The 26,375-nt window shown below is 48.9% G+C and overlaps 11 protein-coding genes across 11 annotated transcripts; 7 read left to right on the top strand and 4 right to left on the bottom strand.

The window, feature by feature from the left end:
* Positions 1-2,828: 2,828 nt before the first annotated feature.
* Positions 2,829-4,394, bottom strand: ACHE_60796S (zinc-dependent alcohol dehydrogenase; the record flags this gene model as incomplete). Its single annotated transcript, XM_043282010.1, has 5 exons — positions 2,829-3,107; positions 3,163-3,740; positions 3,806-4,033; positions 4,083-4,178; positions 4,229-4,394. 5 exons carry the CDS (start codon positions 4,392-4,394, stop codon positions 2,829-2,831), a joined length of 1,347 nt encoding a protein of 448 aa, XP_043139432.1.
* A 3,681-nt stretch (positions 4,395-8,075) lies between these two features.
* ACHE_60795A (glycoside hydrolase family 71 protein) lies at positions 8,076-9,373 on the top strand (the record flags this gene model as incomplete). The annotated part of the gene is made up of 2 exons (XM_043282009.1): positions 8,076-8,699; positions 8,750-9,373. 2 exons carry the CDS (start codon positions 8,076-8,078, stop codon positions 9,371-9,373), a joined length of 1,248 nt encoding a protein of 415 aa, XP_043139431.1.
* A 452-nt stretch (positions 9,374-9,825) lies between these two features.
* Positions 9,826-11,313, top strand: ACHE_60794A (M18 family aminopeptidase; the record flags this gene model as incomplete). Its single annotated transcript, XM_043282007.1, has 1 exon — positions 9,826-11,313. The coding sequence occupies one exon, from the start codon at positions 9,826-9,828 to the stop codon at positions 11,311-11,313; it is 1,488 nt and encodes a 495-aa protein (XP_043139430.1).
* Positions 11,314-11,532: 219 nt separating this feature from the next.
* On the bottom strand, positions 11,533-12,782 carry ACHE_60793S (putative integral membrane protein; the record flags this gene model as incomplete). Its single annotated transcript, XM_043282006.1, has 4 exons — positions 11,533-11,894; positions 11,958-12,025; positions 12,076-12,554; positions 12,618-12,782. The coding sequence occupies 4 exons, from the start codon at positions 12,780-12,782 to the stop codon at positions 11,533-11,535; spliced, it is 1,074 nt and encodes a 357-aa protein (XP_043139429.1).
* A 1,550-nt stretch (positions 12,783-14,332) lies between these two features.
* On the top strand, positions 14,333-15,643 carry NOB1 (rRNA-binding endoribonuclease; the record flags this gene model as incomplete). The annotated part of the gene is made up of 2 exons (XM_043282005.1): positions 14,333-15,070; positions 15,128-15,643. The coding sequence occupies 2 exons, from the start codon at positions 14,333-14,335 to the stop codon at positions 15,641-15,643; spliced, it is 1,254 nt and encodes a 417-aa protein (XP_043139428.1).
* A 927-nt stretch (positions 15,644-16,570) lies between these two features.
* On the top strand, positions 16,571-16,849 carry ACHE_60791A (uncharacterized protein; the record flags this gene model as incomplete). Its single annotated transcript, XM_043282004.1, has 1 exon — positions 16,571-16,849. The coding sequence occupies one exon, from the start codon at positions 16,571-16,573 to the stop codon at positions 16,847-16,849; it is 279 nt and encodes a 92-aa protein (XP_043139427.1).
* An 18-nt stretch (positions 16,850-16,867) lies between these two features.
* ACHE_60790A (uncharacterized protein) lies at positions 16,868-17,419 on the top strand (the record flags this gene model as incomplete). Its single annotated transcript, XM_043282003.1, has 1 exon — positions 16,868-17,419. One exon carries the CDS (start codon positions 16,868-16,870, stop codon positions 17,417-17,419), a length of 552 nt encoding a protein of 183 aa, XP_043139426.1.
* Positions 17,420-17,813: 394 nt separating this feature from the next.
* On the bottom strand, positions 17,814-18,233 carry NOP10 (H/ACA ribonucleoprotein complex subunit NOP10; the record flags this gene model as incomplete). The annotated part of the gene is made up of 4 exons (XM_043282002.1): positions 17,814-17,836; positions 17,894-17,946; positions 18,023-18,135; positions 18,222-18,233. The coding sequence occupies 4 exons, from the start codon at positions 18,231-18,233 to the stop codon at positions 17,814-17,816; spliced, it is 201 nt and encodes a 66-aa protein (XP_043139425.1).
* Positions 18,234-18,958: 725 nt separating this feature from the next.
* Positions 18,959-20,392, top strand: sen2 (tRNA splicing endonuclease subunit SEN2; the record flags this gene model as incomplete). The annotated part of the gene is made up of 1 exon (XM_043282001.1): positions 18,959-20,392. One exon carries the CDS (start codon positions 18,959-18,961, stop codon positions 20,390-20,392), a length of 1,434 nt encoding a protein of 477 aa, XP_043139424.1.
* A 348-nt stretch (positions 20,393-20,740) lies between these two features.
* ACHE_60787A (chromatin-binding protein RAD9) lies at positions 20,741-25,091 on the top strand (the record flags this gene model as incomplete). Its single annotated transcript, XM_043282000.1, has 2 exons — positions 20,741-20,797; positions 20,889-25,091. 2 exons carry the CDS (start codon positions 20,741-20,743, stop codon positions 25,089-25,091), a joined length of 4,260 nt encoding a protein of 1,419 aa, XP_043139423.1.
* Positions 25,092-25,441: 350 nt separating this feature from the next.
* On the bottom strand, positions 25,442-26,266 carry MRPL2 (mitochondrial 54S ribosomal protein bL27m; the record flags this gene model as incomplete). Its single annotated transcript, XM_043281999.1, has 1 exon — positions 25,442-26,266. The coding sequence occupies one exon, from the start codon at positions 26,264-26,266 to the stop codon at positions 25,442-25,444; it is 825 nt and encodes a 274-aa protein (XP_043139422.1).
* Positions 26,267-26,375: the final 109 nt, after the last annotated feature.

Raw genomic sequence — 26,375 nt, 5'->3', positions numbered from 1 at the left:
AGCTGCACTATTATGTAGTATTATGTATTCTGTGGCTGGTAGCGGTGTATAGCTGGTACATGTTTCCGGGTATTGCTATTGTTACTGTTGTCCTACGGTGAGCATCTATACATAGTATGTCTTTTGTGTACTCTGTACTGCAATGCTATGTAATTACCTATGTTGTTTATTGGAATATAGGAATATATTTGGAAAATACACCAGGCAAACTCCATCGCCATCTGATAAATTTCCACGCGCGGTGGCCGCGCCGGAATGGGACCAACGAACCATTCAGCTGGGAGAAATCTCCGCAATGCGTACTCCCTCTGGATGGATACACGAGGGAATAATTACTCATAGGACCTAGTCCGGAGACTTGAAATACGGGGCCTTGAAATTTTATTTCTCTGCTCTCTTTTTTTTTTTTTTTTTGCGGCAGGACAGCTCCCTGTGTTTCAATTACAAACCCCAAAGTTCAGCCAAACTTCACGCGGTACAACGCCATCAACGCAAGGCCAGTGCATTCCAGTAATCTGTATAGGCACTCTCCTGTAAAACAGCATGTATTGTATACCCTGCGAGAAAGTGCAGCATCCCGCAAAGAAGTAAACATGACTAACTCGGCATCGCCTTCCCTCCATCAGATGATCTTATCTGATCTCACCTTTCCCCTTATGGAAACGCACTTTACCGTTTCTGGTAATCCGAGCCCAGCCAACCACGCGACAACGTTCAGTTTTGCTCAGTGTGGAATAGTCCAGTCAAATTTTGATTGGTATGTGCTGCGAGACGGCCTTTTTTGAGTACCATGGAAATTAGGCTGTGGCTAGTACTTATGGGTATGACCACATGCTGCGTCGTGGTCAATTGCCGATGAACGGAATTCCGACGGGCGAATCCCGGCCCGGTCGTCATGTTCTTACATTGTTGAGAAGAATATGTGGTTAAAATACTATCCGCAGTAGCTAAATGTATTTGTTCTGTAATGAAATCAGCTCGTGATTGAAAGTAACCATTGAAATCGAGATTGAAAAGAGCATATACTTATTTGTATTGTGGTTCATCATCACTAAAGTATTTATCCACAGCATATTCCTCCTAGACTTGACTATTCATTCTGATTTTGCTTGCTTTTGCTGCTGGTGCCATTGATCTTCCCTCAAGCATTCCCGGACTGACATCGTGGGATGTCTCATGTGTACTAATTGGATTCTCAGTTCAGCACTATGGGGTGCAGAGAATATCGATGTATTCTTGCTATTTATTAGCTAGAATGCAGGACTATCAATAATAATAATACAACATTGTCCCAAATAATCCAACTCCAAGTCTCTAATTGCCCGTGTCGAGAATAAGAAATTCCCGGATTTAATCAAAACCATAAAGCGCCTGGCCACGGATTGTGACACAGAATAGTAAATGCAGAAAAACTCCAACCCTAGACAGCCCACCCTCGAGAGGAGGTACAATCCAGCCGATCGCGGTAAAACTTGAATGGTTTCTAGGTGAAATGCGCAGCAGCTGAAGTCTTGTCACTGCTCGTGGAAAGTCAGAACAAAAGATTCTTACCTGGACATCCGTAACATGTGGCTACCTCTTGCGCAAGGCTCTGGCTGACTGAAAAACCTTTATGACCTTAATGAGCTTGTATGCAGGCCAACGCCCTCAGATGGGCCAGCTTGTTTTTTCCAACTTTGACGTAATATCGACACGTTCTGAGATTTAGGGTGACTGTCGGTGGACATTTCAAGATTCTCGTGGGATCCAAAATCTGATCCATTGTTATCATGTATGACCTTCTCAACGGGGAAAAAACTGTATTCCAGCGGCTATGCCATTCATTTGCAGCCGCTCAGACGCCATGGTGAAGTCTCATAGCTTCCTGAGAATCCCCAACATCAGCTCCTCCCGTGGGCCTATGCACTCGTGACTGGCATATCCGGATCTGAGTCCAGTTTCTCGAACTTTCACCGCAACTTTTCTTCGACAGCCTGCTTTATGGAGGATAGTCTGTCTGGTGATCACCTCGGCACTCCAAATAATTCTACGAGTATGATTCGAGTCACAGAGTCTATATAGACAGGTGATCATTTAATTGGTGCGTTAAATTGACTGAATTTTGCTTGGATTTGGGAACACTAGATGGTGACTGTTATGACTATGCGCCGACAAATTATGCCGTGGTAGTAACGCTGGTATATTCTGCCATAAATGAGTCAAATGTGTCAAGCGTTGTGGCCAATGGCATTGACAGATTCATCACATTTGTTGTCTATTCTGTGGCTATCTTCATCCTCTTCCCTGATCATGAGATTTTCGATGATCATCAGATGGGGATCGGAAGAAGACCTTGAGGACCGCATTTTGCAAGGTATATTCGGTGATAAGATTGAGAGATAGGAAGAGAAGAAGAGTAGCCTTCTTTATGATCGTCAAATATCAGGATACTCATCCATTCACAAGCAAGTAAAGCCCAAGGAATAAATATTGTGGGTTATTCACTGAGACACGCCTGGCATACCTGGACAGAGTGCTTGATCCATATTCTCTCTTTGCTTTTGCTGTCGGCGCCGCTCTCCACGACATCCCCGGCTTGAAAGGATTATTGCGTGGGATGTTTAGAATAAAGTCTGCTCGGTATTTCGAATCAAATACATGGGATTGAATTCCCATTTCTTTCTTTATTACTCGAATTGCTTTGAGAGTATGGGAATTCGGGTTGTATGTCATTGTATGTCACATGTTTTAAATCACGCTACTGATACATGTTTCCTATCTGGATAGTCATACATCATACAATTGGGATAATGCAAGTAGTCCTTGCCCCCTGATCAAATTCAGTGCACTCATAGCTCAGTCAAAGCAGGCGCTCCAGGACACGGCGGCGCAGAATACTTGGTCGCCACGAAGACCTTCTGGATGCCATTCTCCCGTTTCTCAAATTGTTGATACAGCTTCTCCATATCCTCCAGGCGTACCCGGTGCGTCACTATCTTCAATGGCTCAATTTCCTTTCGTCGGACGAGATCGAGCAAATGCTCCCAGTATCGGTGAACCGGGGCTTGTCCGTTGCCGATTAGTCGGATCCCGGTTTGCATGATGGCGCCGATATTGAAATGGTTTGTCTGGTAGCTAATTAGCAGGCAATTTTCAGACAAAGATCGGCGTAGGTTCACTCACATATCCAGCATAAATACCCGTCACGCCAATCCGTCCAAACGGCCGAAGAGCAGTAATCATCTCGTTCAACATCTCCGACGTATCCGTCTCCATCCCCAAGAGCGTCTCGAAGTAATGAGCCCATCCTTTGGCGTACTCACCAGAAGTACAATCCAATGCCACATCCGGCCCATGGTGTACCATGTTCTTGAGCTGCGAAGTGACCGATTCGCCTTTTGGCAATTTCGTAAAATCAAGCAGCTCGACACGGGGAATTTTGGACTTCACCAAGTCCAGTCTCCAGGATGCGTCTCCTCCGTCAATGAGGATTACTCTGCTCGCGCCGTGGTAGAAGCTGAACTCAACGACCATCTGGCCGATTGGTCCTGCACCCCAGACGGCAACAACGTCGTCCTTGTTGACGCCTGTGTCAACAACGCAATGCCATGATGTCGACAGTACGTCAGATAGGTAAAGTCCCCTTTCGTCAGGGACATCTTCCGGGAGTCCGAGCAGGTTCATGTCTGCATGTGGCACGCGGACATACTCTGCTTGGCCCCCGGCAAAACCGCCGGTGAAATGGCTGTACCCAAAGAATCCTGATAATTATTAGCTTTCCTGAGCTTTTCTGTGCTTCAAGAAAGGCATGGATGGTTACACTTACCAGATGTCCTCTTTCCATACATTGCATTTTCGATTGTATTCGCATTGGTCCGGTCACATTGCGATGTCAACTTCTTCTTGCAATTGAAGCATTCACCGCAAGCGATAGGAAATGATGCTACAACACGCTCGCCTGTTTTGAAGTTCTTCACGCCGGGTCCTGCGCTTTCGACAACGCCGCAAAACTCATGGCCCAGGACGTCGCCTTTCTGCATTTGAGGGATCACACCTAGTCCGGTCAGTATAGGACGTCTCATACATAAGAAATTGATACACACCATGATATAAATGAAGGTCACTCCCACAAATCGTACTACCCGTTATCTTGACAATAGCATCATCTTGGTCAATAACCCTGGGTTTGGGCATTTCAACTGCTAGTGTCAATCCAAGGATACCGAAGATAACCTCGAGTCCAACGTACCGACTTGCACGCTCTTCTTTCCAGTCCATATGGTCGCTTTAATTTTTTCATCTGTCTCTTGCCCGGCTTCATGCTTGGAATAGTTGGTTATGTCGGTGGTAATGTCCGCGTTGTCTCCGTGACCGACCATGCGTTCCGCGATGTTTGCAGCTTGCGTTGTTGCCATTTTAAAATCAATATAGTACAAGGTTTATTTATTAGAGAGATATGAGTATCTTTCTCGATTCCACTTGAAATGAGATGCCCGATATATAAAGTGTACGGGCCGTTTTCCGTAGGTGTGACATCACAATGAAGTCGGTCGGCAACGTCAGGATGTTAAACCAGATCGTTTACCAGCCAATCTCGAGGAATGAAAGAAGTCAATTGATCCATGGAAACTACTAGTAATTCTGGGGTTACGAGCCGCTAACGTATTCAACGGGCGAGCGGCGAATACGGCCGAAGTGCGAATTTTCCCCGCAACCATTACTTTTCGAAGCTTTTCAACCACCAACACCATTCAATCTGACTGAATGAGACTATCTCCTAGTTAAATACATGTCTATTTACTAGGACATCTCCTTATAGTGTGCCCAATAATCCCACAACCACTACAGCGTGGTGGAGCTCGCTGGCGAGGTGTAGCATCATTAAGTTGCTCATTAAGCTGTGCATCAAGCTGCTGAATAGTATCAAGCTGCTGAATATGCTCACGGCCTTCCTGTACAGAGATAAAGAGGTCATCCCCTAGAGAAGTGTGTTTCCTTGCCTTCTTCTTCATTTTCCGCTCATTTTCAGCCCGTAGAACCTTGATGTCTTCTTGTAGAATGAGGTTCATATTCATCGCCATCTGTGCAGCCTTCTCAAGATGTTGAATATGAGAGATTGGGCTGCTAGAAAGTGTCCTTTTTTTCCGAAGACTTCTTTGTAGGCTGCGAACCTTATGGTCTAACTGGCGAGGATTTTGAGGTGTTTGAAAAGCAGACGAGATTGAGCCTTCAGTTAGATTTGGCGGTGGTGTTGGTGTACGAAGTTGAAAGGTGATTTTCTCAAGAACCCGACCCTGATTCAATGGTTTAAGACCTGCACCTGCAAAGCCACTGCATATATTCCCTTTGGTAAATGCTGCTTTGCGTGCAGGAGGGTATAAATGTAGAAAATCTTCCTTGTCAATGTGGTTGTTTCCAGCCACCATCATACCTTCCACTAGTTTTCCATATGCGCGTTTGAGCGGCCCAAAAACCCCGACATCCAGGGGCTGAAGAAGATGAGATGTATGTGGAGGCATACAAAGACAGATAATTGAATTGTTCTTGCAGAAATCATCAAATTCAGCAGTTTGGTGACTTGAATGACCATCAAGGATAAGCAACCGCTTCGCGCCAGTTGAATACAGCTTTGAAAAAGGATCAAAAATTTGCTTTAACCACTTGAGACCAATTGCATCAGTTGTCCAGCCATTTGGACTGTTGGTAAGCTTCCAATCCAGGGGAAGATTATCCTCTTCATACCAAGCAGCCTGGTGTTCTTTCCCCTTCAAGACAATTGCCGCTGGAATAAGAATGCCCTTAGAGCTCACACATTCAATGATTGTGACCCATTCACGATTTCCCTGGATAACTGTACGAGGTCTCTCACTGCGTTCTGCTGCAGTAATAACCTTGGATGTTGTGCAGAGTCCCATTGCAAAGCCAGTTTTGTCAAAATTCCAGATATCATCTTCATGTATACCATGTTCTTGGATAACCTTGCGTACAATCTCAAACCACTCTTTAAGAACCTTTGGATCCTCTTGTTTTGCCCGCTGGTATGTGATTCTTCGATTGTATCTTGTACGTAGTTCAGGACGACGTTTGGTAAAGGAATAGGCCCAGTTGATTCCAAGAATTTGTCACAACCTGGCTTCTCTCGTGTCGTACCTAGGGTTCTAGCTAGTTGTATTTCGAGACTGGACACTTACCCTAAGTGTCCCCCAAGTAATCGTATGCTCAATGCCCCTCCGGGTCCGGTCCGGTATGTCGTATGCGTTGATGGGTATATCGCCCCCTCCAGGCTCCGTAAGATAATCAACAAGTAGAAACGGTAAAGGTAATCGAATGGAGAAACAAGGCCAACCGAGTACGTATACTGGGTTGTTGGTTAAGTGCGGACGAGTCAGAAACTAGAAGGTAACCAATGCTGATTGACTTGTATTGATCGCGAAGAACTAAGCTAAGTACATGAATGAGTGTTCTTATATATCCTCCCTTTTCCTGGTATGATGTTTTCATAGTATACTTGTATACCTATACCAGGCTGATGGTATAACATCCGTCTTGTATATTAGTATACTCCTTGCATATCACGTGAAACACGTGATCATCAGGTGCCAACACGCCGAATATCAATTTGATCCCTGTTCCTTCTTGCATATTCTCCATGAGCTGTTATCCAATGAGCCTGTCTTAACTCTGTATCATCACGTGAGGCTGATACAGTGAGTTCTGTAACAGAATTGCAGTTGGATCTTGTGTACGCTCACGAAGTAAAATTTGTGCCATTCCACGCAGGAATTCTGACCGAATTGAGAATCCTCGCTTGTCTGCATCTAGTAGACTCTTGACAAGCACTTCTTCTTCATATTCTGTCAATTTATGGCCATTTGCACGTGTTTCTGTACGTGGTTTGATTCCATTAAGCCGCTTGCGGAGGGAGGATTCAGAGACACCATATATCTGGGCGGCTTTCAATTTTGATTGAACTTTTTTCTCTTTCCATGCAGTAATAGCCATTTGCATACGGGCTTCCTTAGATAAAGGCATTTTTGTGTTTAAAAAGTAGAAGAAATGATGTGTTAAAAATGGTTGTGTTGAATATTTTGGTGGTTGCGGGGAAAATTCGCACTTCGGCCGTATTCGCCGCTCGCCCGTTGAATACGTTATCTGTTGGTGGTATAAGAAGATGCCAAAAAAATTATTCCATGCCTTAGGCCACAACATGCTACCAACAACCTTTGATTCCCTCGGGGTCCTTAAGAAAGATTCGAGAAAGAGAAACGATTATTCGAGAAAGGCTGGTATGCTGTATCATGGCTTGTGATGTTATTAGCACGGATAGAAACGTCTGAATCGGCATCTGTCAACAATGCACCGCACGCGGATTTTTTGACGCCTTGGCATAAGGCATACGCCATATCACAATCCACCACAGCCACTCATCTTCTCATTTGAATACGATATCTTCGACTGTCAAGACTACCCCTCCTAAATTCCCGACATTTACATGTTTTACGCGCCAGGGCCCGATAATGCAGCGTCTTAAGCGCCTACTGCAGCGTGTCCATGCCAAAGAGAGACATCAAGAATCCACAGCAGGTGGGTGCCAGGAATTTCTCTTTCTGCGCTCATACCACTTGGAAAACTTTATAAACACTAGGAGGATCATGTTAACATGTTTTTGGTTGATAAAGCACTTTCATTTGTATCATTGTCTGCTCCCTCCAGCTGGTTCTGTTGATTGTTGATTCCCCACGCTCCCTCAGTTTTGAACATAATCATCCATTCCTTTAACCTGACCTTCTTTCCTTTGTTGCTTATACGCACTTTTATATCTTTACAATCCTTTGAACTGGTTCTGTGAAAGTTAAGCTTGCTTGAAATTATCCATTCTCGTCGCTCTCTATTGAACCGATTCAATACACTTCCCACGCTGGCCGTTTTCACACCCTTTATTATGATTTCCTATTATTTACTTCTTATATTCCTTATAGCGTCAGCTGCTGTGGCTCAATCCGAACCGCGAAGTGTTTTCGCCCACTTCATTGTAAGAACATTACCTATTACTGGTGACAGAGGACTGATCAATGTAGGTCGGAAATGCAGCAGCAATGACCCCGGAGCAATGGGAATCAGATATTACAGAAGCCCAGAAAGCTCATATAGATGGCTTCGCATTGAATGTTGGCCCCCAAGATAGCTACACGGACGATGTCGTCCACAAAGCGTTTGCAGCAGCAGAAAAGCTAGGCAACTTCTCACTCTTTCTCTCCTTTGACTATGGGACTGGCGGGCCCTGGCCAGTAGATCGGGTCATAAATATGGTCAATCATTACAAATGCAGCTCCGCCTATTTCTACTACCATAGGAAACCTTTGGTGTCGACGTTTGAAGGTACACAGAGCGTCGATGACTGGCCGCGCATCAAGGATGCCACCGGTTGCGTATTTATTCCTACATGGACTAGCCTCGGCCCTTCCGGGATTACCAACACTTTTCACGTCGTTGATGGAGCCTTCAGCTGGGATGCTTGGCCTGTTGGGGCAGACGATAAAGATACCACGAGCGATGAAGCGTGGGTGAAAGCGCTTGCTGGCAGGCCTTACATGATGCCTGTTTCTCCGTGGTTCTATACCAATCTTCCTCAGTGGCAGAAGAACTGGCTATGGCGCGGTGATGATCTGTGGCACTATCGCTGGCAGCAGATTATGGAGATGCAGCCTGCTTTTGTACAGGTATGGCTGTCTTTATATATAATTTGTATTGGTTTAACTGACTTTCGCAGATTATTAGCTGGAACGATTACGGGGAAACACACTATATTGGACCGATCTACGAACCTGGTATTCCCGAAGGAGCAGCACATTATGTTTCCAATCACTCTCACGATGCATGGAGAGAGTTGCTACCGCATTATATCGATGTGTACAAAACACGGAACGGAACAAACGCCACGACCACGCATCGAATGGCCGAGACCAATGCTTACAGCCCCAAATACCCTGTCTCTTACGAAGAGAAAATAAGTTACTGGTATCGGACAAACCCGAGCACTTCCGGCAGCTCAAGCGGCACAACTGGCAACAATCCAGCCATGGGCCAGAAGGAGCTAAATCCAGGTCAGGTCTCGCAGGACCGCGTTTTTGTCACCGTGCTGGTGACCGCTCCGAGTGGCGTTCAGGTCCAGATCGGAGATCATGTGCCGACTGTGCTTCGTGCATGCGCGGCCGGCATTAATCACTTTTCTGTCCCTTTCAATGGGCAGACAGGGCCCGTGAAGATGGCAATCATGCGGGATGGACACGAGATCGTCACGACCACTGGTCCTGCGATCACGGATCAATGCGTGGACGGGAAGGTCAACTGGAACGCGGTGGTCGGTTCAAGTAATGGAACCCATACAGCTTGAGCGAAATCTTCTTATACTTTGCATATGTAGATAGTCATCCTCGCCTTCGTGGCCTTCTGGCCGCGTTGTTCAGTGGAGTATGCAATGACGTTGATCGCCGAAATGGCATTCTCCGGCTCCATTCCATTGGTCAGCAATACCAACATACAATACTCTGTACACACCGTCTAAATGAATGACTTGTGCGTAGAAACAGTGGCTATGCAGAATGCACTTTTACCTGTTCTGTACCTGGAGTGAGGCGACCATACATACTGCTGAGAACCAGTTCCTGTTTATCTATGTGACGCGCTAACCCGATCAGGAATTCGGCTTCCCCAGCCCCGTCAGGTGACTGCTCTCTGTATCTCGCTCTTTCCTGCTCTTGTTGTCCTCTTTATTTTCCCTCATTCCTTTTTCTCTAAGCTACTTCTATTTATCCCATCGCATATCCCCTAGATTTTTCTCTCACAATGGCCAGAAAGACCTTTGCTACTCCCCAACACTCCAACATGGCTTACCGCTCAGCCGCTCCTTCAACCGCCGACAATGGCTCCATCAAGCCAGAGGACTACTCCCAGCCATACTGCGATTTCATGGCTGACAACCCAACCATCTTCCATGCCGTCAACGCCTTCGCCAAGCAACTCGAGCAACACGGCTATGAACATCTCCCCGAGCGTGACGTGTGGACCGGCAAGCTAAAGCGTGGAGGAAAGTACTATGTTACGCGCAACAGCAGCTCTCTCATCGCATTCGCTATTGGCAGTGAATACCAGAGCGGAAATGGCCATGCCATTGTGGCTGGTCACGTGGATGCGCTTACGGCCAAGTTGAAGCCTGTGTCCAAGCTTCCTAACAAGGCTGGTTACCAGCAGTTGGCCGTGGCTCCATATGCTGGTGGTCTCGGGAAGACCTGGTGGGATCGTGATCTGTCGATTGGTGGCCGGGTGTTGGTGCGTGATGAGAACACGGGCAAGGTGGAGAGTAAGCTGGTTAAGCTTGGCTGGCCGATTGCCCGCATTCCGACGCTGGCGGAGCATTTCGGGGCTCCTTCGCAGGGGCCTTTCAACCAGGAGACGCAGATGGTTCCTATTATTGGAATTGATAACTCCGACCTTTTCGAGAAGCAGCAGGATGCTCCGGCCAATGGAATCAAGGCTGGAACTTTTGCCGCTTCGCAATCCCCGAAGCTGGCTACTATTATCTCGAAGGAGCTTGGTGTTGATCCCAACCATATATTGAACTGGGAATTGGAGCTGTATGACAGTCAGCATGCGCAGCTTGGTGGATTGGACAAGGACTTTATCTTTGCTGGTCGTATCGATGACAAGCTTTGCTGCTATGCCGCTCAAGAGGCGCTCCTTGCCTCCCCCGACAGTGCATCTCCAGGCGTTGTGAAGATTGTTGGCATGTTTGATGATGAGGAGATTGGTAGCTTGCTGCGTCAGGGTGCCAGATCAAACCTCTTGAGCAGTGTCATGGAACGAATTACGGAGGCATTCGCGGCTAACTATGGCCCCAACGTACTGGCCCAGACTGTTGCAAACAGTTTCCTTGTTTCTTCGGATGTCTGCCACGCCGTCAACCCGAACTTCCTCGGCGTATACCTGGAGAACCACGCTCCTCGCCTGAATGTCGGTGTGGCTGTTTCTACCGACTCCAACGGCCACATGACCACTGATAGCGTTAGCCACGCTTTGCTGAGCCGTGTCGCCGAACGCAGTGGTTCAACCTTGCAACTGTTCCAGATCCGTAACGACTCGCGAAGCGGCGGTACTATTGGACCTATGACCAGCGCACGTATTGGAATGAGATCTATCGATGCGGGTATTCCACAGTTGAGCATGCACAGCATCCGTGCGACGACAGGAAGCCTGGACCCTGGTCTGGGGGTGAAGCTTTTCAAGGGATTCTTCGATCATTATGAGGAGGTTGACAAGGAGTTTGCTGAATTTTGAGCATTTACGGGCAAGGCATGAGTTATGATTAGACTGGTTGAATGAATTTGGTCATTCCATTTGTTTATTATTATATCATATTGGTACTTGGTAGATTCTGAATTCAAGATTGATTAATTATACATGATCATACATCGTCAATAGCGTAAGAGAATCTCGAGACAATACACGGAGATGAAAATCAACGTGAAAAGTCATTATCATGGCAAGGTCCCAGCCTTACTTTCTTCGGGAAGACGAAGAAGACGACAAAGACCCCATACTCGCCTCCGTCTTCACACGAGCCTCCTTATGATCCTGCACCGACATGTACTTCTCGAGATCAGCCCCGTTTCCATTGTCGGGCATATTCCCCCGGACCATCGCAAGCACCTTCTCCGCCTCAGCAGCCGCATCTCCATACTCCGTATCGTGTGTCGGGGCCTGTCCACGGGACATCCGAGCAGTATCAGTGCCGCTGAGCGTCGAGAGCAGACGAGGCATCATGCGAGAGACCAGCGGCCGAAGAGTCGGGAGACAGGCGCAGATGATACCGACGTTGCATTCGACGGCGGACCAGGAGGCCGCGGCGACGTTGTCGTCTGTTGTTCGTATGGCCAGTTAGGGCTTTTTTGGGAACCTTCGGGATATGGGGATGACCTTACAGGTTGGGTCTGAGGAGTCGGCGATTATCTTGAGTGCGACGAGGCGGCAGATGCTTGTTACGCAGACGCTATGCCTTATTAGCAAGCCAATTTTGGAGGAGGAGGAAAGGATGCATACAATCCACCCAGCGCAAAAATCGCAATAAGCGCCACCTTCTGCCTCCTGGGCAACTCCAATGCGACCAACGCAGGAGCCGGAATCACCAGTATCGCCAGATCAGTAGCAATATGCATCGCCGCATTCGAAAACCACAGCCCCTTCTGACTCAAACAGTACCCCTCAATACTCGGGTCCCAGAACTTCGCCACGGGAATACAATTCAGAAACGCGCTCAGCACGCACCACGTCCCATATGTGGCGAGCAGCGCGATCATGGTCCAGGAGATGTGTCGCATGCGGCGCGTCGGGAATACGCGGTGATATTGCATTAGGATGGTGGCTTTTGCGGTGAGCACGGCGGCGTTGTAGAAGGGGATTGTGGCCCAGAAGGCTTTCATTTGGGCTATTAGGATGGGCGGTGGGATGTGAGCGATGTGCATGCCCATGCCGTTTAGGGATTCGAGGATGAAGAGGGCCATGAAGACAAAGGAATTGACCTGCGTTTGTTTGTTAGTCTTGGGTGAGGATGTCGGGCTATATACGGGCGAGGAGGGGCCTACCAAAGCAACTAATATCATCCAGTCGTTCGCTTCCATGCGTTTCATTATCCAGATTCGGGTGTAGAGACGTGCGAGGACGAAGGATGTTGCCAGGCCGGTGAAAATGATGCTCACGGCCATGCCTTGGGCGCCGCGTTGGGTCATGTATGGGTGGGAATCCGTCATGTTGCCTTTACTCCGGTCACTTCAGATACAATTGTATGTCTTGATAAGAGGCTTGGTCTGTATAGTGGATGTGCATTCCTTGGATCTCGGTTGAAAGAATCTCGGGGATAGTTATACTTTTATTCTCGCGGGATGGCGCCATAGGGCTGAGATAACAAGGACCAGTCGGTGAAGGGCATGACGTCCTGGACGGAATAGAGGGGTGTCTCATTTGCCTCGATCGTTTCCCCGAATATAGGTGATTGAATGGACAAAAACCAGGGAATTGCGTTAAAGGGAAGCGTCAGAGTAAGGGGGTCTATGACAGAACGAGGGAATAAGTGACAGTCATGCTTTAAGTTTCCCAGCTCCTCGGGATAGGGTAGGGGTAGGGAGCAGGACCCTGTAAAAGGGCAGTGTTTGTTCACATCAAGGGAAGAGACTAACTACACTCTCAATTGATCCAGAACCAGCTTTAGCTTGTCTCATCTCATGGCAGCAGTCAATGGGGGCAGGGAAAGGAGTAGTATAGTGCTAAAATAAGAATAATTGCAAGATAGAGAACTATCTTCGATAGTTAAACCTCGTACACACCGTATGACGCCGAGACATAATGCAGTACGCATAGCCAGAGCGTTCACCGACAAATTCATTGAAGTTAATTGCCAAAAGTCCCTGAGAACAAAGGTTCTCATACAGAATACTACGCTATAATCTCTATGGCTCGTTACCGTAGTCGAACGCACGTCTATGCATTCGGATGAATGCATGTGCAGGAGTATAGTACCCTATCAAAGGGGGGAACAGAGTCGACAAATTACAATCAGATATTACTATGCTTCTGCAGAGCCGTTAGTGTACCTTTGAAAGGGGTGCATAGCCTTGTTTTCCCAAGTGCTCCTGCATACAACACAAAAGGGATGCGAGGATGAGGGGGTGTCATCCCTTGCCCTAATTGAGAGGGGTTTCACCCATTCCCTGTGCAACGGGTAATATATACAATGAGAGAGAGAAAATACTCAGTTCTATGCCTTGGCTGTTATATTATCATAATCATGCAGGATGAGGGATAGAGGAGGTATGTACTCTGTACGGAGCAGAAATTCAATGGTTGCGGTGGTCAGAGCTCAGAGTGCAGACACTGATATTCAAGGGGGACTGTTCATCAGGACTGCAGGATTTAGCTTATTCAATTGCATCATTACCATGTCCTGATAGTGATATCATTCCACTTTCTCTTATTTGTACAGGGGTAACTAGTCGGGGTTAAGTCGCTACGGACTTCATGAAGCTATACCGAGGACTTTATACAGATTTCAGCATATCAAACATGGTAGCAAAAATCCAAAGTGAATAGAGGAAGAACTTTAATGGAGAAAATCTATTGAAAATGGGTTTCCATAGTTGATATTCAATTGTGCCCTGATGAGATCAAGCGATAAGATAACGATAACGCACAGACCAACTAAAAAAAAAAGTGAAACCCAATTCTCAAGGATACGCTCTACCCTCCTCCACCCATTCACTTTTTTTTTCTTTACCATTTATATTCTATTGTCATAGCAAACAAGATGACAGAGGCAACGAATCCAAAGGCTTCTCCCAAGCCCGTCTACACCATCGTCCTCGATGCCGGTCCCATCCTCAAAAATACCCCGCCGCTTTCCACCCTCCTAGCACAGTGCGAAGAACTCATCACCACACCGGCCGTCGTCCGTGAAATCCGCGATCCCGACGCCAGAGCGCGCGTCGAAACCCTCTACCTCCCGTTCCTGAAGCAGCGATCGCCGAACCCGAAGAGCGTGGCTGTCCTGAGCGAATTCGCCCGGAAGACCGGTGATCGCTCGGTTTTGAGTAAAACCGATATCGAAGTGTTGGCGCTTGCATATGAGATTGAGTGTGAGCGGAATGGTGGCGATTGGCGGTTAAGGAGTGTACCGGGGCAGAAGCAGGTTAATGGAAAGCCTCCGGTGAAGGAGGAGGAGAAGAAGGATGAGAAGGAAGGAGAGCAGGAGACTGAGGACAAGCCTCAGAGCGCAGATGTTGACGCTGTTACTGAGAGTTTGAATGCGACTACTTTGGAGAATGGAGCACCACAGCCGGAGCAAGAGTCGACTCCTGCGACAGAGACCGTAGAGGAACCTGAAGCGAAGGATCCAGATGCTCAAGATGGCGAGGAGTCGGATGGAGGAGAGTGGATTACTCCCTCGAACTTGAAGAAACGACAGATCCGTGACGAATCGGCTTCGACATCTACGGCGCCTGAGCCGAAGGTTATGCAGGTCGCAACCATGACCACTGACTTTGCAGTATGTTCATCGAAATCATAATCATTCATATTGAAATTAGGAACTAACATGATACAGTGCCAAAACGTTCTTCTTACAATGAACCTGAACTTGCTTTCTACCACAACCCTGCAGAGAATCCGTCACCTCAAGTCCTTCATCAAGCGCTGCCACGCCTGCTTCCTCACCACCAAAGACATGAACAAGCAATTCTGCCCGCGCTGCGGAAAAGACACCCTTACGCGCGTCTCCTGTACCACAGACGCCAACGGCCAGTTTACAATGCACCTTAAGAAGAACATGACATGGAACACTCGTGGCAACCGCTACAGTATCCCCAAGCCCGTCGCTGGTAGCTCCAGCGGGAAATGGAAAGGTGGCGGAGGTAAAGGTGGATGGGGAACCGAGCTTGTTCTCGCTGAAGACCAGAAGGAGTACATGCGAGCCTCGGCCGAGCAGGCTCGTAGACAACGCAAGGAGCGGGACCTTATGGACGAGGACTATCTGCCTGGTATTCTGACGGGCGAGCGAAACAAGCAGGGTGGCCGTCTTAAGGTGGGCGCTGGCCGGAATGTCAACTCGAGGAAGCGGTAAACGCTTTCTCTCTTTTCTTTGTCTCCGCTTTTTATGTTGCATGAAGGATTTGGATGGGAGTTTGGGTCAAAAAATTCTGCTGTTCTCCCGTTGTTCTTCGGTTCGCAGGGTATTACCTACAAACTGAGTACTAAAGTAGGTGTGAAGTCTCCGGATAAATCAAATCAATACTTTGTATACCATCCCTTGGCCTTATAGCTAGTCTTTACCCTGTGGAGCACGGAGGATAAGGCTATCAATCATACTCTGGGGTACGAGCTCCCAGGTTAAGAGGGGATATTCCACCTGGCGCTTACTCCGGAGTAAACAGTCAGTCATGCGCTCAATATCCGATTGTTTCGTGCGTCAGACGACCAAGATATTTTCCTAGTCCTACCTACAACCCAGAATGGCGCAACAGCAGCATATTGAACAGTTGCGTTCTTCGCCTTCGCGTTCTGCTGAGGATAATGAAAATGCGGAATCATTTTCTGCAGTCCTCTCGACGCTTGACAGAGAGCAGTTGCTCGTACTTGTGAGCGCCATGCTACAGCGCCTTCAACCACTCACAAATGCGAAATTCTCAGTTAGCGAGCCTCTATGGATCTTACCACGTACTTTTTCCGTTGACCTTTGATATCGGCCTCCGCTGGGTCGCGAAAATCCCCATTAATAGCACGGCAAACAAATAGGATGAGTTGTCTGCCTCAGCCCTTACCTCTGAGGCGGGCACAATGCGCCTCTTGAAGCGCAAGACCACTCCCTCTACCTGACGTGTTGGACTTCTCCTCAACCACGCAAAACAGTCTCCAATGCCCTTACATTATTATGACCTTCATTTCCGGAATCCCTCTGTACGACATCTAATTTGGACACCGTCTGAACGGCGCCAGCCCCGAAACCACCCGTTTGTGTCGGATTCGCGCCCTCGAAAGCGTCGCCTCGGCAATGGCACAACTGGAAAAGTTCTCATTTCGAAACGGTGGCCATCTTCTCTTCGGAAGCGATGGCAACTCGTCTGGTACCGGGCTCATGCGGTGTGTTGATCGCAAGGCTGAGCTTGACCGATGGTTCGTCGATGACGATCCAGACGACAACCCCATATACATTGAGTGTGCGGCATCTAGCGACCCGAAAGCACATTACACCCTCATGCTCGACAGACACCCCGAACAGAAACAAGTTCCTAAAGGTCTCGCGATGCTCTTGCACCAGCTGATCAGCTGAATCTCTGAGCCCAGTGTAATGGACCCGTTCGTTCTTGCACATCCAGACTTTGGCATCCAGAACTTCATCGTGTCCGAAGAGGACGAGCTCCAAGGTATCATCGATTGGGATGGGTTCGCTGCTGTGCCTCGCACTCTTGGCAACGAGGGTTATCCTGGATGGCTCACGCGCGACTGGGATTCGGCTATGTACGGATATAACGAGTCTATGGAACATGGGGTGGAACTAGAAGGTGTGTGGGAAGATTCGCCCGAATCTCTCGCCTATCACTGCGGCATCTGTGATGGTATTATGGCAAGGCATCGTGTGGAGAGAAGAGGAGGGTCTGAAGCCAACTTCTGTCGTATGTCCCTTATCACGGAAAACCTAGCCATTGCAGTGAATGCCCCTCAGTGCCGAAATGGGATTCTGCGAAAAATGGTGCATGAAATATGGGCTGCTGTCGGACAAGATGAGCAATTGGATTTCGAGGACCTAATCGACATGTTGGCCAAGAGCAACGTGGCTGACATGGTGATGGAGATGCTCCATAGGGGCTTTCACATTCTTCTGTCGAAGGAAGGGCTATAGAGTACGTTTGATTACCATCAAGCCCCCGTATATGACTATTCACATTTTTCTTTTCTTGTTCATTTTGATACTCGAGAGCTCGACAGTGAGCGGCAGTTATTGGGCCATAGGATGCCTTTTTATTCCCTTTCTGTTCGCAAGGGGCGCATGGTCGCGTCGGGACCAGTATTCTACGGACATAGAACATGCAGATAGGAACGAATCGTTAGGATATGAGAATGATGACCATGCTAGGTATCTCTATCTCTGCACGCGATATATCCCAAAGTCGGAAATAGAGGAATCCAAACAAGCTTTTCAACGGCTAGAAACCAGTAACACCATGCGCCAGATATGAATCTTCAAAACCCCTTTTGTATACCCAAATCACTGGAGACGCCTTCGAAGCTCGCCATTACAGCTGAGAAGCCTCCTTCTCTGTTCAAATGTATTAGTATCCGAGATGCGTCAAGGTTGTGGACGAGGGTGCCGTACCAGGCTGCTGGGTCAAGAGCAGACCGTATCTCTTCTTGAGGGTGACACGGTGTCTATACAGAAACAAGAATTAGCCTTATTTCCAATTGCAGCCCATTTCCTTTCTTATAACCTCCAGATCGAACGTACCTCGAGTACTTGTCGTCGGGGGAGAAACGAGCCGGGTGGGCAGACTTGGTGACCTCGCCGTTCAGGACCTTCTTGAGGGTGTACACCCGCTTGCCCTCTTTATCCAAAGTGTACTGTTTGGCGTATTAGCTTGGGTTCCGTCGTAATGTGGATTTTGGCGGTGGCATTCGCTTCATCTTCGTCGCATTGGACCACGTACCATAAGATGCATTCTGTGAATAAACCAGTTAACCGGAATTCTTTCACAGCAATTGGAATAAGAAGAACTCACTTGAAATATCGTTTTAAGAGAAATTAAACACTTGACCAAAAAAGACCTGTCTGCACTGCGAACTCCAGCGGAGGAATTTTTTGCGGCCAGCTCGGGCGGCTCCGAGGAACAAGATGTCATGTGATTTACCGCTTCCTGATTCAGACTAGGGCGCGCTCACGTGAGTCAGAGCCAACTTTTCTTCTTCGGCTTTCGGAGTTTTCTAGTTTTTTTTTTTTTCCACAACGAATATCTTCCCACGAGAGAATGTCCTGAAGAAATTGGACTTCGAGGGTCAATGATGGGAATTCAGCACTGGCTTTCAAGATAGTTCTAATGCGAACTGCATACTAACCACACAGCAATTGTATTCGAGACCCAGTTCTCTCATTCATCGTCGTCCCTCTGGTAAGCATGGAGTTGCTTGGATTTATCCCCAGAGAACAACACCACATGCTCTGTCTCCTGTGATGACTACTATACTATACCCAAGCTTAGGCAATGGCACTTTGATTTCTCGCCATTGTCGATGATTGCTTTGTATGACTACAACGGTATCTGAGGAGCACATTCGCATTGCATGTGGTATAGACGGGCAAAAAAAAAAAAAGGGTCTTGCTGACTCGTTACCTTCTGTAGAATACATACAATACTTTCCGGAATAAATAGATTATGTTCTGTTAGCCATGACCTCTCAACCTCCTTCAACACCTAGTCCTGCCCCCGAGGTAGCAGAAGCTGCTTCGTCTAAGATCGAACCGACGCAAGAGAATGTGCGCCCTGCTCCTGCTCGCCGTCCTCGACCTCAAAGGCCCAATTATAAACACATCCATCGCTTTCCTCTCCCTCTTACCGTCCAGTCGTTGCCTCCTTTGATTCCGCATAATCCTCTCTCCGTCATCAGCGTCGCTCTGTCATACTTGACCTACTTGATTTCGCCGCCACACCAAGAGCTCTACTCCGCCTATTTCGACTCGAATACATCCTCTGTTCATGTTACGGATGAGAAGACAATCAGAGCGCTATGGGAGATGGGCTTCTTTGGCAAGGGCTCGCTGAGTCGCAGTGAGCCCAGTTGGTTGGAGCGGGAAAAGAAGCGAAGGGGTCAGTTCGGTGGGAAGACCAGTGAGGATGTTACGCGGGAGAGGAGAACGGAACGGCGCGAGTTGAAGCTCGAGAGAGCGCGCATGGAGAAGCTTGCCATTGAACAGCAACTTCAGGCCGAGGCTGCTGCTAAGGAAAACGGTACTGCATCCCCTGACGTGGATGCAGACAATACTAGTAATGGGACTGCTAGTACCACGGAAAAGTTCTCCCTTCGAAAGGCTCGTGAAGCGAAGATGCTCGAGTCGCAGCAGTCGGGGGAGCAGACTCCGATGGCAGATTCCGGGAATGCATCGCCTGGAAGGAAAACAGTGCGGTTCTCACCTGTTGTGCAGGAGAAGCAGTTTATCTCTGATTCCGCCGTTCTGCAACTGCCCGAGTCACTCATCGACGGGCACAAGGCCGACGAGGAATTTCTGTTGAAAAATGAAGAGCACCTTCAGCTGTCCAACGAAGAGGCTCTCTTCCTTGCTTACGGACTTGGCGCCCTCCAGGTCTATGACTGTGACCAAAAAAATACAATCCCTACATCTTCTTTACTCACATTATTCCGCCAACACTCATACTTCCCTCCCCGGAGTCCTGCCGCAAACCTGGACCCAGACGACCCTTTCCTCGTCTCCTACGTGGTGTACCACCATTACCGATCTCTTGGTTGGATTGTTCGTTCCGGCGTGAAGTTCGGAGTGGACTACCTCCTCTACAACCGCGGACCTGTTTTCTCGCATGCTGAGTTCGCCCTCGTGGTTATCCCGTCATACGCCCGCCCCTACTGGTCTGAAACTGAAGAGCGCAGGGCGCACGCCGAAGAGAAGCAGGCGCGCAGCTGGTGGTGGCTTCACTGCGTTAACCGTGTACAGGCGCAGGTGAGAAAGAGCTTGGTGATCTGCTATGTGGAAGTGCCACCCCCGGATGATGCTCAGGCATTAGAGAATGATATCGGGGCCTTGCTTGGTCGCTATAAGGTACGGGATGTTACGATCAAGCGATGGGTTCCAAACCGGAGTCGGGATTAGATTTGTCTCCCTCTCTGTTACTTTGTTTGTATGTACATAGCATATTTTAAATTGTTCGGATGGTTTGGGATATGGTTTGCTCTTCTACCATGTATAAATACAGTTGTCTTTATAATGAGCAATGAGTCCACTCAATGGGTCATTGTAGAGCTGAGCGCTAGTCCCAATGCAGTAACATTACTGGTAAAAGTCACGTGTCGCACGCGTTTTCGCGTTCTACGGTTCAGGCCAGGAGAGCAACGCCGGATCTGACGTTGCGAAGGCCCCCCCTTCGGAGTGCAAATGGACCTCTGGGAAGCACTATGAATGCTTGTATTGTGTGGCTTGCAGGTTAAAATCAAGCAGCCAATGGACACCCAAGACAGCATCGATATCGTGAAGCTGAAACGCGCCGCGCTGGGACAAGTGAGTTCGGCTATGATTGATCTATCCACTTTTGCTTTTGCTGGCTGTCGGACTGCTAACGCCACCACCTTTATCGTTCCTTTATTTGCAGGAGTCGCAGTCCCAGTCGGTCTTGTCACATATTCATTATCCCCGGCAGGACCAAGCGTTGAAAGAAAACGCCCCGGAAGCTCAGGCTTGTTCGCAGGAGGTCCGCCGGGCATCGCCTCGAAGTCCTTTGCACGAGCAGAATGCTACGAATGGCACAACTACGACCCCGATAAACGCAAGCCGGCCGAATAACCGATTACTGCAAAGGGTGAATGGGAAGATGGGGTCCGGCGAGACGCCGTCAGATACCCAGGTCGTGTCGCAGTCGGTTTTCGACCATATCATCCAGCAGAACAACGACGATAATACCTTGAAGACACTGCATGAGGGTGACCCTGGTCATATTGACTTGCTCGCGGGATTCGATCATACTCAGCTGGACACCAGCAACACCAATACCAACAACATAGAAGACAATGAGAATGAGGACCAGGGAGACGCAGACCCATCTTCCCCGTTGGAGTACCAGCCAAACCTCTTTCCTGAGTCTCAGCGATTCATCACCAAAACACCAGCTACGGTAGTCAAGCAGAACCATTTCGAGGACCGCAGCCAGAACAAATCCCCTCTTGTCTCCTTCAATCCTCTCGCATCGGCCAGGTCGAATAACGGAACTATGGCGTTGAGCCAGATGTTCGAGTCCACGCAAGTTCCGTCGTCTCCGATAGTCAATCGTCTATACTCGGACCAGACGTCTGAACGACCTTCGCCAAACTTGCCGATCCAACATCATTCACTTGCTGCAGGTACGGCGCTCTCTTCCCCGACCATGAAGTTAGCGGCCACATTTCCTCAGCACTCGTCGGAGTCGAACTTGAACTACATCACCATGAAAGAGTCGCAAGCAGAGCGGGAGAAGAGGACTCAAGCTGAGAGGATGACGCGGTCGGCTGAGCATATCTACTCGGAGGATCAGAGTGATGATGACGAGTTCAACAAAGAACCCAGCTTTGTTGAACGGATGAAGCGACGGAAGGTGATTGACGAATTGGCAAATGCGCAATTTGCTGGTTTCACCGCTCCAGCACGGCCCGCGTCGAGTCGGTCGAGTCGGTCGAGCAAACGAGGCGGCAAGTCAAAGTCGCCCGAAGAGCAAGAGCCACGGGGTCAGACTGATGGTCCTGACGAACGGCAGGAGCCCATCGTGCCTTCCCAAAACGGTTCTATTAGCGAAGAGGAAACGGAGCAAGAGGAAGATGATGAAGTGTACTTGCCCATGCCCCGATCGCAGGAGCTCAACATCTCAGCAGAAGAAGACAAGGAGAACCATAACGGTATACCTGCATCCCCCGTTATTGCGACGGCTAGTGCCCACGATCGACTCTCGCAGGTTCTTGCTCTGCAGACCAGTCCATCTCCGAATAGCAAGATGCCTACCGAGAAGCCAATTTCCCATCGCCACAGCTCTAACCCGGATGGACAGGACGAAGTAGGACGGTCTTCACAGATCTATATTGTGAGGGACTCGCAGCAATCTCCGACACGCGGCAGTCAGACGAACAAACCAATGCAGCGAACTAATTCACAAACCACGCTTTCACAACAGCAAGTGGCTCGTTTGGACGTGGACAAGCAATCGCCTCCACCCCCTCCTGTGACTCAACGAAACTCGTCTCCTTCTCTTCCCAACAATAGCCATACCCTAGCATGCACTCGCTCGCCTTCCGCGAGCTTGGTTGAATCTTCTAGCCAACTCCCCAAAATCCCGCCAGCTACCGATTTCGTCCGGACACAGTCTAGTAATCCAGCTAGCCAGCGAGCCGTGGTATGTGGTGAAAATGCTTCCAATCAAGAAAAGTCATCTTCGATGTCTTCATGTGTTGTCGAAACACCGGTGCACCAACAATCAAGAAGCTTTGCGGATGTGGTCCCGGGTACCACAGTACCGGAAACAAGTCCAAATCGTCTACAAAACCAGGGATTGAACAGTGACATAAATGGGGATGCAGCTCAAGAGGACGATGATCTACCTCCTGTCTATCCATCTGACCACGATCGAGCCAGTCAATTGCGGCCACTTGCACCACCAAGCTCATTAGCGGTGATGAAAGCCTTCAACTCTAAGATCCTTTCTAGCCCTAGCGGCAGACAGCGCAAAGCACTGACAGAAATTGCCTCGGAAGCATCTCCGGGAGGACCTGCTAATTTCGATATCGACTTTGGCATCTTGACTGCAGATGATAGAGAGTTCAGGTCCATGGTCGCTATGTCTCCCGATCCACCGAGAAAGAAGAGACGCGGAAATGATGGTCAGAATGTCTATGCTTCTGATCCTGTGCTTCCAGTTACACCTCGTCCGAATACTCCTCGCTTTGCTCCATTCCAAAAGCAGGAACAAATTCCCGAAGAGCCTCAGCCAGATATGCCGCAGGAGGAGCCGCAGACAGTATTTCGGAAACGATCTAAACCTTCCAATCGAGTGGATACAATATGGGATGTGGATGCTTCACCGGAGTACCATGTGTCTCGTACAGGAAGAAGGTCTTTTTTCCGATCTCGGCTTCAGCAGGCTGCTCATGGTCAGGAGCCCGAAAGGGACATCGCTGGGCCTCCAAAGGAAACTATTGAAGCTCTCGTTAGCATGAGTGATGAGATGTATGCCATTTCCACTCCTACTGGAAACTCCCATCGTCCCGCGGAGATGCCAAAGGTTGGTGCTGCCCGGGATGTTACGGCCCAGGATGCTACGACCCAAAAAGAGCCTACTCCTGTTAGGACATCCTCACCGGGAGGTCCTCAAATTGCCCACAACCAAGTGCTCGCCCCTTGGAGTGGCCCGAAACGGGCATACTATCCCGCTACATGCTTTGGAACACCATTTGGCACTTCAGCATCACGGTATCTTGTCAAGTTTGAAGACAGTCTTCCGGTTGAGGTGCCAATAACTACAGTCAAGAGACTCGAACTGCGAGTTGGTGATGTGGTCAAGGTAGAAATACCCAAGTTTCCGAAGATTCCTCATGTCATTCGAGGTTTTGACGATCGAATCAGTGAGGAAGATTTCAATAATGCCGTTAATAGTGGCTTTATCCCAATGACTGATGTTTACGGTAATTTGTCTGTCATCCTGGAACCGAAAGCGCGCAAAAGTATCTCGAATGAGGCCCTTCCACGGACGGGAAGCATGGTCCAAGTCCCCATCTCGCGGATCTATCTGGATACCATCCTATGGAACCAGCTCAAAGATCGGGCATTTAGCCATGATGCAAATGCGAAGACGGTAGAAGAGAGGCCCCAAACACCAGCCTTAGCCGGCGTACCCGCCACGCCAACACCTCCAAGCAGCCGGCTTTCTCGCACTATGCGGTACATGGGTGGTATCTTTGCTGGAATGGTGTTTGCAGTCTCCTACGTTGATGACGATGCGGGCAAGTCCCGCGTGTCCCGGTTGATAATGGAACACGGCGGGCGTATTATAGATGGGTTCAACGAACTTTTCGATTTTCCGTCGAACGTCCCTATTGCAATCCCGACAACAAAACAATCTGCTGATCCAGCACAAAATAAGACCAACCTGCGTCTTACTAGAAGTGCCGAAGATCTCGGATTCGCTTGTGTGATTGCTGACAAACACTCCCGCCGGGAAAAATACATGCAAGCCCTAGCTCTCAATCTACCTTGTCTTTCTGGCCGCTGGGTTGAAGACTGCATTGCCCAGAACCGAATCATAGATTGGGAGATGTACCTGCTCCCCGCAGGGGACTCAACGTATCTCAACGGCGCTGCCAAATCGCGAATGTTGACGCCCACTCTTGCCGTCAACGCACGCTTCTCGCATACCATCACAGCCCGACCAAAACTACTAGACGGACAGTCTGTGCTTATCGTCATGGGCCGCGGAAAGGAAGAAGAGAAGAGCAGGGCGTACATATTCCTCACGTACGCCCTTGGTGCCTCAAGAGTGGAGCGCGTGTATGATCTCAAGTCCGCCAAGACATTCCTAGACCAAGAGGCCGAAGCTGGTCATGGCAATTCTTGGGACTGGGTGTACGTACACTTCCATGATCAGGAGGCCGTCAGAGCGGAGTTTCTGCAATCCACGGATACAGAATCTAATTCGGGACGTGGCACGAAGAGACGTAAAATGTCTCATTTCATGGGATGTATCAGTGGTCAGGAGCTCGGGTTGAGTTCTAAGATTACTGTCGTGGGTAATGATTTTGTTTGTCAGAGTTTGATTTTGGGAAGATTGTTTGGGGCGTAGTCCTCTCTTCCCCTTGCTATCTCTTTTGTAATTTTATGATCTGAATGTTTTGCTTAGAGATGGATTTGCTCTTAGGATAGTACTGGCGGATCGCTGTTTGAGTTTTGGGGAAGATGTATAATATTTACAAGTCATGTACCAAAGATACCCTTGTTTTTTTTTTTTTTTTTAAACGCCTCTGGATGTTGAACATGGCAAGATTAGTTATGCGGAAAATGAGACATGGTACAATTTGGTTGAATTGTAGATCTCTTGCTATAATACATTTGAAAAATATCCGTGGAGACACCGTTATATCGCAGGTAAACATGAATGGATACAGAACATAAACGTAACAACATACATATCAATCAGCGACCACCCTTGCCCTTCTTCGAGCCCTTCTTGCCCTTCAAACTCTTCATTTGGGCAGCCCGCTCGGCCTTAGCCTGCCTCTTCCTCCATGCCATCCACCGGTTCCTGCGGTCGTATGGCTTCGCCGTGATACCAGCCTTCTCAGCAGCACGACCAATCTGCCAGTTCGCCTCACGGTACATGTAACCAGGACGCAGCTGCGGGCCCGACTCGGCATTCACAGCCTCAACACCAGCAACCATCGTACCCTCAGGACCGGTAGCAACCATCAGATCCGACTGATGCTGCTCTGGGGTCTCAGGAACACGCGCAACAGCAACTCTGTTCAACTTGCGCCGGCTAGGAGCATTCGAGGGCGTCGGGAGCTTCCCCTCCTTCTCAAAGCAAACACCAATGTACTTGCGGTCCGGATGCCGCTCGGGGTCAAGATAGTACCGGACATACCCAGCCTCGGTGGCGTAGATGGTGTGGTCTCTGCCGAGTGCGCAGTTCTCGCCAGGGAACCATTTCGTCCCGCGCTGTTTGTAGATAATGCACCCCGGGACAACGTATTCGCCGCCTGTGCGCTTTGCTCCGAGACGCTTTCCTGCAGGATCACGCGAGTGTCTGTTTGCAGCACCCTGGGCGGCGTGCGAGGCGTGGCGGGCTTGAGAGATGGGGAGGAGTTTCGAGAGCGTCGGGGATGATAATGTGGGCCCGGAGACGGGTCGTGGGAGGAGGGATGTTGATGGGAGACGGTGACCGGCTGGGGCGGATCGGATGGAGGGCACGAATGTCCTCTCCATCGCCCGGAGGGGTGTGAGTAGTCGTGATTGAAACATATTCCAATGTTGTCTTGATGTAGGCCTGCTGGAGGGAAAGTGAGGTTGAACGGAGCCCCAACGGGGAACTTTTTTCGTCCTTGGCGGAAAGTCACGTGGTATCGCGATA

Source organism: Aspergillus chevalieri, chromosome 6, assembly GCF_016861735.1.
Source record: "Aspergillus chevalieri M1 DNA, chromosome 6, nearly complete sequence".
NCBI classification, from domain to species: Eukaryota; Fungi; Ascomycota; class Eurotiomycetes; order Eurotiales; family Aspergillaceae; genus Aspergillus; species Aspergillus chevalieri.
Note: the sequence above shows the minus strand (reverse complement) of the source record. Positions and strands in the feature narration are given on the sequence as shown.